The 12,618-nt window shown below is 44.3% G+C and overlaps 1 protein-coding gene across 1 annotated transcript in view; it reads right to left on the bottom strand.

Annotated features, from left to right (window-relative positions):
* The window catches only part of camk1gb (calcium/calmodulin-dependent protein kinase IGb), a 16,247-nt gene extending 8,298 nt beyond the window's left edge, over window positions 1-7,949 (bottom strand). The window contains exons 1-2 of the mRNA XM_063209494.1: window positions 7,798-7,949; window positions 7-132 (exon numbers count right to left, since the gene is read on the bottom strand). Of these exons, the coding sequence (XP_063065564.1) occupies window positions 7-132; window positions 7,798-7,883 (212 nt within the window). The 5' untranslated portion in view covers window positions 7,884-7,949. The remainder of the gene's footprint in view (window positions 1-6; window positions 133-7,797) is intronic.
* Between the last annotated feature and the right edge of the window lie 4,669 nt (window positions 7,950-12,618).

The raw sequence follows: 12,618 nt of genomic DNA, 5'->3' as shown, positions 1-12,618 counted from the left end.
ACTCACTTTCTCAGCACAGCAATTTCGTTCTCCAGATTTAAGTCCCGTTTGTTTTTCTTCTTGACGCACTTCATGGCAAAGTGCTTCTCCGTCTTCTTCTCCTTGACCATGTAGACCTCGGAGAACGCACCCCTAGAGACACAAACACACACACACACACACACACACACACACACACACACACACACACACACACACACACACACACACACACACACACACACACACACACACACACACACACACACAGAAAAGGAAGAAAGGAAGAAAAATTAGCAAGTGAGAGAGAGTAAGAGAGAACAGGTTTTAATCATCTACTTTGAGCATTATGTGTAGATTTGAATGAGGCATCTCATTTCCACATTTGACATAGATACAATGAGTGAGTATTAACACTAGAGAGAAATAGAGTCAGGAGAGAGAACGCAAAATATAGAGAGATTATTTCACATTGGCAACTGTCACTCAGCACGTACGCATACTTATAGTATGGATGAATTCAGCTAAATTGGGCCACTTTTTTTGCATATAAGGGAATGGCAAAAAAATGGCCCAATTTAGCTGAATTCACCTATTATTAGTTATTTTGCTATATTATCAGTTGTTTTAATGAGGCATGCTGCAAAAATGCCTGGTCACATATGACACAGACATTGGTAGACATTCAGCCATTGTCATTTGAGGTCAGAAGTAGCAGCATAGCTACAATACATGTCTATGAGGAGCAGGTAGGTGCGCAGTGGGAGGGCTAATGGGATCACATGGCCAGAGCATTATTATCCTGCCTTGTCATGAGGCCTACCTCCTCCCTCTCATCTCTCTCTCATCTCTCTCTCTCTCTCTCTCTCTCTCTCTCTCTCTCTCTCTCTCTGCATGTCAGCCTATCTTGGGCCTGCCTGGCCCATGTGAATAGATGTTCCCACCAGGAGGGATTACCAGGCCAAATCCCTTACACACTGGAGAGCATAACAGGCTCAATCACTGCAGACGACTTTTGCAGCCAACGCTATCCATTCACACCACAAGGACTTCCTTGAGACAGTACTGTACTGTAATTAGACAGTGTGCGTACAGTAGACACGCCCCCCAGTGTGTCCGTCATCCCTAATGGGCATAGACACTACTTTTATTGGATTCAACCCATTGAGGACCCAATGTCCTGTCCTGGTAAACCAGAAGACCCCACTGTCTGCCGTGCACATCTCCAACTCATCTGTGTGGGACAGAAACTGAGGAGCCAACCAGATCTGCCAGTACACAAGAGGTCAGGGGGCAGTGCCGACAGAAAAACAACAAGAGGCAATGACTTGGTGTTGACATGACAAAATCCATAATGTATGTTGTGATACTTATAAGTACAATTGAGGACAAAGACAGAAGACAGCAACGAAAAGATCATGATAGAAAGAGCAAAAAAACAAGAAATGGCACTAGCACATTTTTAATATGATCACATTGATTTTATCAACGACAAAAAAGCACACAACTAAAAAAGTAAGGCATTCGCATAATAGTCTCATAAAGTGAGCCATTCCGCCAGTGTAATGTTGTAATAGTTGCTAAAAATACTTAGTAATGCTAATTACCATGGTACTACACTGCTACTATGACATTACACAGGGCCTTTAGTAATACATTAGAACTTGGCCATTGTATTCCTGGTAACAGCAAATGTATTACAGCGGCCATGTCATAACAAATTAATTCATTTCGTTTCACTATGGCCCTTCTCTGAATGCCTACTAAGACCTAGATTTTGTAACCTGGAGATCTCATTGAGCACTGGCACCAATCTGATTGGGCTATAGTGGATGGCAATAATGAGATGGAATAGGGTCCCCATCATGCTATCTCAGGTCAGGCCAGGTCTTCTGGATTACGGGGTCACGTGGTCAAGTGGAAAGGGCAAGTGGAAAGTTGATAAGTATTATTAACAATCATACGGAAAGCCATAGCGAGTGGAAAGTTGATAAATCTTATTAACAATCATACGGAAAGCCATAGCGAGTGGAAAGTTGTAAAGACTTATTAACAATCATCGGATTAATTTTTCTTCCCTTCCTCTATACCTTTATCATGACCTCTCTATCTATCTTGGGACACCTGCCTATCTCAGGTCAGGTCATGTCTTCTGGATTGCGGGGTCACGTGGTCAAGTGGAAATCCATAGCGAGTGGAAAGTTGATAAATCGGATTAACAATCATCGGATGGATTTTCCTTCCCGCCCTCCCTCTATAGTACCTTTATCATGACCTCTCTATCTTGGGTCACCTGCCTGGCTGCGAATAGCTGTGTTCCCAACAGATTAGAGAGCAAATCCCTTACGCAACGGAAACCACGCAGCCACAGCAAAAGGTACATCTGAGGAAGGCCGACCTTTTGTTATGTTGCTGCTGCATCATCTATACAGTACACCACGAGGCGAGGGAGCAAATGGACACTGTGTTACACAGCAGAAAGACCAGCGCTGAGCTGATGACCCCCAGGGATCAGAATACAGTGGACATAGCTGCTGTCTCACGAGAACAGTGGTGCTTGTGGTGGTGGTTAGGGCTGCTGACAGCTTTGGCTGGGCCCGGGACAAAGACATATGAAAGGGCCCCAAACCCAGTACATACAATATAATGAAGATACAATTCTGGGCCCCCTCTCTCCCTGGGCCCGGGACAAGTGTCCCCTTTGTCCCCCCTGTCGGCTTCCCTGGTGGTGGTGGTGACTGAGCACTGGATGGATGGAAGACTTCTTAATGTTTCTCGTGTTAACTGTTTTAGGATGTACAGCCTATTGCTGTATCTATGTAGCCTGGGCGAATAGGCGACTGTTTACTCCGTCAATCAGTCTGGCAAAAGCCATGAGGAATCCGTCTCCGTGGACGATGGGAGATGGTCTGATCTTACTCTATCATTTAAATTAATTGAAGTTCCAAACTCAAATTAAAACCCATATTGTGCTTTATTAGCATGCCTGTTACGTTATAACGTCGTAAAAGCATACAAATAACAAAAACGAAAGTGTGAATATAGTTACCTTAACCAATCAGTAACAGAGCTCGCGGGTGAGTTCTACGTCAACACTCTCAACTGTTTGCTGATTGGCGAAATACTGAGAGAACCGAGCTCGAGGCTTTTGCCAGACTATGTGCGGAGCCAAAATCTTTGGGTGGAGTACAGAGGATGGCGTCGCGAGGCTAGTATCTATGGGCTTACACCACAAAAGCCTGGTCAATGGCTCCAAAAGATATTTGAAAGAAAATTGTTAACATAAAATAAATGAATTAAATGCATAAGAAACTAAATGATGAATAGAGAAAAATGAAGGTTGTCTTATCTACCTGACTAACAAACAATTTATACATTATACGGTATATACGCATGCATACTGTGTATAACTATTGTAATATGCACCACATGCATCAGGCATGATGCAATGATGTGATGATGAGGAAAATAAATATGGTCTACAAAATTAGATTTGCATGCATGAACAATCTATTATTAGAGCCATTTTTGCCCAAATGAGAAAAATGAAAATAGATCACTCTAGGGGGTGAATGAGTTGGATGGAGTTTACAGGTGCTTTGGTTGGCTGATGTAAGGCCATTCCCCTGGGTCTGAGGCTAATTAACGAGAATGAGCTTAGCACACCCACATATCAGCAGTATCCAATAACACACACATGCAAACACCCACACACGCATCCCACGCAACCCACTCAAACACACACACACACACACGCACACGCACACGCACACGCACACGCACACGCACACGCACACGCACGCACACACACACACACACACACACACACACACACACACAGACACACACACACACACACACACACACACACACACACGTGCGCGCGCACACGCACACGCACACACTGCACATCACAGAGGTCCTCCAAACTCAGCCACTTTGTACAAGTATCATGTTATTCATTAAATTCCATCTGCCTCAAGGCAATACAGAAACTAGAAAGTGATTCAACAACAGTTTAATTTAGGAGTTCAGTCCCTGTTGAGCTAAACACAGGCACAAGGAAAGTCAGGCAAGGTTTTAGACAAGGTAAACCATAAAATATGCAGAATTACATGCAATTCAAGTCAAGTCAGCTTTTATTGTCAGTTTATTCATGGCCTGTGCATATGAAGACACTTAACAATATTCTAACTGGACATACTCCCTGGGTGGGTCCCTCCCAGGAAGACAATTTGTCATTGAGGGTGGGTCCCTCCCAGGAAGACAATTTGTCATTGAGGCCCAAGTCAATCACAATCACAGGGAGATAATGTATCTAATTCTACAACAAAATCTGCACTCTCATATTTTAGAGAGCACATCCAATCCTCAATCTCAATCTCCCCAAATCATATCCCGTCTCCTCTTGTCTTTACTGTCCTGTCCAATCAGATTAAAGGTAAAATCCCCCAAAATGTAACACAAACCATCAGATAATCCCAGGAAAATAACCAACGAACCGGTGCATCTGAGAGGCACCATGCACTGAGTGCAGCAAACATGGATTAGTTCAGGTGGACCACAGTACACCTGAGTGGATCCATGCAGTGAGCGCAAAAGACCATGGATTAGTTCAGGTGAACCAAACAGTACATCTGACTGGTGGTGTGGTGGTACCATGAAGTGAGTGCAGTACGCACTACGCAGTAGACAATGGATTAGTTCAGGTGGTGGAATTCCAACACTGGATGACCCCCTGGATGTTCCTTTTTCTCAATCTCCAATCCCAACATGTCGCCTCGACCATCTGCTGCCTGTCTGCATGCCTGCATGTCCAGGTGACTATTATTACAGTCCCCTGTACAACTCCTGCGACCTTCCCAGGTGGCTAAGAGGGTGTGTAGAGCCGACACTCAGGTGGTCTATGTTGTTACTGTGCACAGGGCCACTGACAGCTTTGGCTGGGCCCGGGACAAAGACATCTGAAAAGGCCCCAAACCCAATACATACAATGTAATGAGGATCCAAGTCTGGTCCCCCTCTTGCCTTGGGCCCAGGACAAGTGACCCCTTTGTCCCCCCCTGTCAGCTTCCCTGACTGTACATCCCTGTACATTTAGCATATGCTTTTATCCTATGACCCTCTCCTTCCTTCTAAACGTGCAATCCCACCATGTCACCTCTACTACCTGTCTGTCTGTCTGGGTGATAACTACAGTCTGCATTAATCGCCCACCACGGCACAACTCCTGCGACCTTCCCCCTGTGGCTTAGCAGGCAGGTGTGCAGACACTCAGGTGGCACTCTCAGTCTATGGCATTACTGTTCAACACATTACATGCAGCAGATATGGTTATCCATATGAGCACCTCTCCCTCCTTCTCAAGACCCCAATCCCACCATCTCACCTCTACACTGTCTGTCTGCCTGGCTGACTGACTGACTGGGTGATTATTATAGTCCACACAGTAGTCGCCCACCCCTGTACAACTCCTGCGACCTTCCTCAGGTGTGGCTTAGCAGGTGTGCAGACACTCAGGTGGAACTCTCCGTCTGTGACATTGCTGAACATTACATTTAGCAGAGGCTTCTACCCTATGACCATCACCTCCACTCTGTCTGTCTGGGTCTACCTGCCTGCCTGTCTATCTGTCAGGCTGTCTGTCTGGGCAATTATTATTACAGTCCACGTTAGTCAACCACCCTGGACGACCACTGAACGTACGACCCCTGCAACTTTACCCAGGTAGCTGAGCAGGTGTTCAGACACTCAGGTGGAACATCCAGTCCACCCTGTATGTTACATTTAGCTTTGCCTGTCTTCTCAAATTCCATCCCCACCATCTACAGTCTGTCTGTCTATCGGGACAATTACCCCTTTGACCACCCCCTGGAGTACGCCTGCAATCTTGTATCCAGACACTCAACAAGACGCCCAATTCCTTTGCGACGGTGACGTCACATTGCTAGGTCTGGATGTTCCCTTGGTGCTCTAGCGTCACGGCCGGGGCACTGGCGACGACTAGCAGAGACACCGCTAGCAGTGGCAGTCTGAGAGGCCCCTGCTGGATTACTGTCTGACCCATTTAGGCTGCGTCCCGACCTCCAGCCTCTGACGAGAGAAGAAGTTGGGAGGGGCCCGGCCTTCGCATCGTCACACGTGCTAATGGGAACGAACAGCGGGACACTCTCGCTCTCCATTAGCGAAATGAGTTATTATTATGATGAAATTTCATTGCTAATGACGGCTTGGGATAAAGTGCTGTGGCACTGCGCTATCGTGGGATAAGAGGAGGTTACACTAACTAACAGACACCTGACAACGCTTGCCGTGTCGGATCTATAAACTGTAATGGGCTCTGAATGAAACTTGATAGATTTTACTAGAGGATATTGATCCATACATGATACTGCAATCAGCCATATGTGAATTAGAAAAAAAGTCTCCAGTCTCCTCTTGACATTGGCCTGTCATTGTCTCTTGTGGATGGGGAAAGTTCATACCATATATATAGTAACATAACTATACAGTATAAAGGAGAGATAGTTTGCCTGAAGCTGACTTTTTTCTTTGCATGAATATGTTACTGTGGCCCAAAAACTAGGGTGTGTGGGATTCAAACAGTTCCAAAACCATTTAAAAATGACAGTATATGTATTGCAAATTCACATGGTGAACATTCACACACAAAAAAATCTTTAGCCGATCCCACTACTCTATGCAGTATCCCTCAGACGTGCTGTAGCCTGTCATTCCAAGGTGGCCTGCAATACATATCCAATGAAATATGAGCGGCTTAATCAGTCAGGTAGACCTGTCTGGCAAAGTATTAGTGGCCTTGCTCTGTCACGGTGAAGCTGTGGCATACTTATCTGGCATACTATAAGTCTTGTTACTCATACACGCACTGTAGGAGAGTTGTCCAACAGAGTATTAGTCACCATTGTGCTGCGGTGTGGCCTGTCTGGTCTGAGTGAGGTTAAATCTCTGTCTGCGATCTACCCTTGTTCCTACAGTATGACGCTAACCTTCTCCTGCCAACTTGACCCTGAGCCCTTGCATGTAAGGAGCCAAGCCTCTCTCCCAAGCAAACAAAAGGTTGTAGTCCAATCAGTCCTAGCTGGACAACAATCAAGCCTTGTCCTTATGAAACAAGTGCCTAATTAAAGGCAATACAGCCGAAGGAGACTTGTGACGTCAATTCATTCATTCATTGAATCACTCTGTGATGATTTTCCATGACCTACATTTGTATGAGTGATTGTATTCCTACCTCTGCTGCGACCATGTATTGTACATTCCTCTATTTTTAACACTTTTGACATGCATACTTTATATTATCCTACTGCTCTGTGAGGAAGTTCCGAAGATTTGGGGATTGGGCGAGTCTCACCTCAACAACTCAAGGCATGGTGGGTGTGTTACCTATTAAAATCTTGCAATCAGAAAACCTACTCGTACACCCACACTCACCCATGCAAGTAATTAATGAGTACAAAGTGATAACGTCCTTGTTAACCATCCATGTCTTTTTTCCATTTCAAACTAATTGAATTGCTAGCATCGGCAATTGAAGATGTGGAAGTTCTATGTTTGTTTGCATCATTGCAGAGGAGTTAAAATACAAACAGATACTATTATAGATACTAACATACCATAAGAAAGAAAGAAAGAAAGAAAGAAAGAAAGAAAGAAAGAAAGAAAGAAAGAAAGAAAGAGAGAAAGAAAGAAAGAAAGAAAGAAAAGAGAAGAAAAGAAAATGGAAATAGAGGCAGAAAAGGAACACTGAAAGAAGGAAATTGGCATATCAGTTGAATTGACAAAAAAACTACTTACGATCCGAGGACCTCCATAAACTCGAAGATCTCCTGGATATCATCCGTGGTCTTCTTCCAGTTGGGCTCATCTTCCATGCGACCCATCTCGGACTGGTTTTCAACAGGGATTTCTGTCCCCCCAAAAAGTAAACAATAAATAAATAAACAAAAAAACAAAAGATATTAGGAAAAAACTGAACTCTGGAAAGTCTACAGAGAGGCAGAGGCTGCTGTGTGCGGAGCAGGTGTATGAGACTGAGTCAGGCAGCAGCAGCAGCAGCAGCGGTAGATATCTCCGACTGGTTTAGTGTGGCATAGAAGAGTATTGACTCATCGCCTCGCCAGCCGACCTTAATCACACCCCCTCCACCTACCACAGAGTCTGCCATAACTCTCTCCCACACTAACCTGGCCAAGCTAAGCCAAGCCAAGCCAAGCCACACCACGCTATGCAGATGCTGGCCAAGAGCACAGAAAGTGGATTATGCACCCATGAATGGAGGCGCGCGCCGCACACAGACATAAACACCTCTGGCCCTCCAAGGCCACGGCTATTCAGTGGCTCCACACAATCCACAGGATTAAAAAGAAAAGAAAAAGGAAAAAAAGGGTTTTTTTTACATTCTTCTCAAGTATAAGAAGCGTGTATACAGAAGTTCAGACCTTCTTCTTGTTCGCTGCACCAGAGAATAGTCAAAGGTGAACAAAATGCCTGTTGACTTTGCCAGGAAGATGAGGAATGTTGAAAAAAAAAGTTCTACTATAGGTCTGGTTGATGTAGCCTCTTAGTGCAGATGGGGTTGCCGGCGGGCCTATTTGCTGAAAATACTCAACTACATCATAACAACATTGCTATGACAGTACAGAGAGCCTTAAATAACAGATTACGACATACCCATTAGAATTTTGGTGACAGTAAGGTTATACATAGGCTCTGCGCTAAGGGGTTAAAAGCCATTTATTAGAACAGGTATACAGAACTGGCAGGAGTGCACAATGCCATTCTGTTCAGTGTGGCTTTCTCCCCTCATATAATGACTTAAAGTTCTTTGATCCCTAAGGCAGCAAAGAAGCAAACACAACTGAAATGTATAGTAGCAGTATAGCAGCTATGAGGAACTCTGAAAGAAGTAATGTAGAAATGAACAGTAGCCTGCACGTAGACATGATGTACAAAGTGTGCATAGTTGTATGGGATTTTGACCATCAAGAACGGCTTTTGTTTAAAAACTAATATTTTGTGCAGGGTAATGATAATTATTAATTCGACAATTATTTGTGACATTTAAAAACATTTAGGCGACTACCGTTACAGATTTGGAAACCTTCTGTTGTTCACACACCATTCCAATTAAAGCCAACTAAAACAAGACACAGATCAGCTCAGCTAACGGAGCAGTACGCACACTTGAGGAGATGGAACGTCTTAGCCAGCAAGCCAATTAATAGACAAATTGGGTAACCCAGAAAAGCAAAGAACATCCACTTAAGGCGAACTGGTACTGTCTAGTTCTAGTTCCTAAGAAGATCAACAGCCAAACAAATACCTGAGTGAAGGTTTTAGTGCTTTGGCATTAGCTGTGGCTGCATCACTGGCAGATAACTGGGCCAATTCTATTCCCATTCAGGTACAAATGTACAGCAATTCCTTGTTGTTTCTAAACTGTTTCAGTTCACTTTTGCACTCAAAAATGTAAATAGACCCCCGCAAAAATACAGTACCATTCACTGAGCAAAGCTGCTTGCCAGGAGCCAAACCCACATCTTCTAAGGTAGGGGAGACCGGGTATGAAAGTAACATTGTTTTGAGAGCACTCTAAATTACTCTCTAAAACTATTTATTTAAACGCTACACTTCTATAACTTTTAGCAAAGCACACACATATGTCTACTACAAATGACAACAATTTAAATGTCCTCTATTACGTGACATAACATCTGAAATCATGCCAAATGCAAAGTGTGCACTACTGGGGTAGGATGTAACAGCATAGAAACCTACTGGGGTGGGTTGTAACGCCTATCGGGGTAGGTTGTAACAGCGTATAAATTAATGGGACTCAATACGATATGGCAATTTATTTACTCCTTACAAACATCATGAGAACAGAACAATTGCTCACATTAATGTAGTCCTATAGAAATTAATTTTCAATGTCAAAAAATAAGAATACATTTTTTTTGTTACTTTCATACCCCAAAAACTGAACTTTTCCCCATAGCTCCAAGAGAAATGATATCTGTGGCTTGAAATCTTACATGGACGATCACAATGACAGTCTGAGGGAACTGAATCACAAAAAACATCTTATGTTACTGCCCAAGGATGGTTGTGACATTTTCAGACACTCCTGTTACAACCTACCCCAGCACAGTCGTTCATTGTTTAGATAGCTGTTTTAGCATGGTGTACTAACAATAGCAAGGGACAGTTACACCATTCATGACTTGAGAAACTGTAGTTTCACCTGATATAACACATACAACATTATCTACAACAGGAAAGGCACCAGACCAAAAATTAAAAAAAAAAATTTGTTACTTTCATCCCTCAAAACTAGACTTTTCCCCGTAGCTCCAAGAGAAATTATGTCTGTGGCTTGAAATCTTCCATGGACGATCACAATGACAGTCTGAGGGAACTGAGGGTGTCACATGACTCATATCTTATCCCTGATTGTTGGAATTGAGGCTGTTACAACTATCCCTTTGTTACGTTCATACCCGGTCTCCCCTACCACACCAAAGAGCCTGTTTTGATGATGTGACATTCACTGCACACCTAACACTCTGGTAATGGTCACACCACAGTTAGAGTCAGAGCCGGTTTTCCCAATAAGCAAACTAGGCAGTTGCCTAGGGCTCCACCAAATTTGCCCATTGTAGGGGGCCCCCAACAAGTCGGCCCACGATGGTAAATACCAGTAAAAGTAATGGTAAATACCAGTGAATGTAATTCTAAATGCCCCCATCTATTTTGCCTGGGGCCCCCAAATGGGTCTCCTGCTGGTTACAACAGTTGTGCTTTTTCTGTACAAGGTTCAGCTTACCATTGGGAAATAACTCAGGCAGATGTCGACACAACAAATGCATCACACCACCCACAACAAATCATTATCTTAAGTCTATTTTTTTTCTTTTTGCCATCTTGCCATCATACTGCACCGGTAGTAAAATGAAACACATCTACTCCAAACAGTCTAAATGCAGCAAAGCCATTAAGAATGTGAAAAGCAATATATGCTGGAAAAGCAAGGTATGTTGAAAAATACCTGTCTGTCAGTCTGTGCTGTGCTGTGGTGGGTTCCCTGCCCTCCCAGTCGAAGACTGTCTGACTCTGTGATCACAATCAGTATGCGCTCATTGTTTTTAATCTCTCTCTTTGCGCCCGCGTCATGGGGCATGACTTAACAGCACCCGCCACAGAGAGCTGCAGAGCATCCTTGTGTTGTATGTATGTGCATACAGTAACACATTCCAAATCAATACATCATTCATCACTATCAGACCAACAAACAAATCAACCTTCTCTTTTGCACCAAAAGGTTTCACAGTAGGTGCACTAGAGACAATGCGTGAAGTTACCTACCATAACATGCCCACTATGCATCCCGGGACAGTGCCACGGCCGTTATGGGCACAGAAACAAACCTAATCCAAATGTCAGCTTTGGACCCCAAAAACATCCCACATTCTGTTCTTAATGCTCACCTTCGGGCACGTAACAACTCCAGCAGTTCTTTCTTCTCCTGCGGTAAGCGCGCGGACTAATGCACGGGCAGCACTGGTAGAGGACTGCGTTGGTGAAAGCGATGGAGCGCTGCGACAGGTGCGTGGTTTTCAGAGACAGGGACATCGGTAAAGGACGCTGGCTTTGTCATGCCTGTGCAATGGCTGCAACTAAATCCAAAAGTGGTCCTCACCAGTATTTCGCTATTCCTATCCCGAAACGGTGCAATCGATAGACGAGAAAACTGCTACCAATAACTACACCGAAAAATTCTTGCAGGACGTCCGCTGTCACTATTTCTTGCACCCATCGACGTCTCCTCGTCCGGACACGGACAGTGATGCAAATAGCCCTGCAGGCTCACGGTTTCACTCCACGATATAGGCTATAACTCCAAAAACAGACATGTATCTAATGCACAGGCGACTTAACTGTATATGTTAACCTGCAGCAACGCCGTGCAAAAGCCCTGCCTGTGCCCTAGTGATGAATGGCTTGTGAATCGGCTTTGCTCGGGCGTCCGATCTGGTCCTTTGACTTACCTAGAGGCGAGTGTGCTGTGTGACAGGCTCTGCTCTGCTCCCGCGCTGCGTCCAAAGGCTTGTCCCGCTGTGTTGTCTGCACAGATTAGTTAACTCGGGAGGTGCAGAAATAACAGGAGCACGGCGATTAAGCTTTATACACAGTACACATGGATGCCATTGCTAGAGGAGTGGCTTGAATGACAAATCAATTTACACTTGTTTGTATACTGCACATGATTGCGCATAATTGTATGGCTAGGCCTGTTATTAAACGGAGCAACGTGCGCAATGGTCTTTTGGCAAGTTTGAAGTGACATGAAACTGACATGATGGTTTGCGCAATTACGCATGGAGTTGGTTGTAAGTGGGATTGTCCTGACTCTATTACAGAATATTTAATCAGAGTAGTGGGAGGGTTGCCCAGTGGTGGGCTGTGGCTGTGGGGGGAAGCATCCTCCATATCATCACTCCCCTCGCCCTCTCTGACTTGCCACTCCAAACAAAAACGCAGTAACCAATTTATTGAAAACATGTCTTATTGGTTTTAAATGGATATGAAGCCCTAGAACAGAAATCCACCCATCCA

This window comes from Engraulis encrasicolus, chromosome 10, assembly GCF_034702125.1.
Source record: "Engraulis encrasicolus isolate BLACKSEA-1 chromosome 10, IST_EnEncr_1.0, whole genome shotgun sequence".
In the NCBI taxonomy this organism is placed as follows: Eukaryota; Metazoa; Chordata; class Actinopteri; order Clupeiformes; family Engraulidae; genus Engraulis; species Engraulis encrasicolus.
Note: the sequence above shows the minus strand (reverse complement) of the source record. Positions and strands in the feature narration are given on the sequence as shown.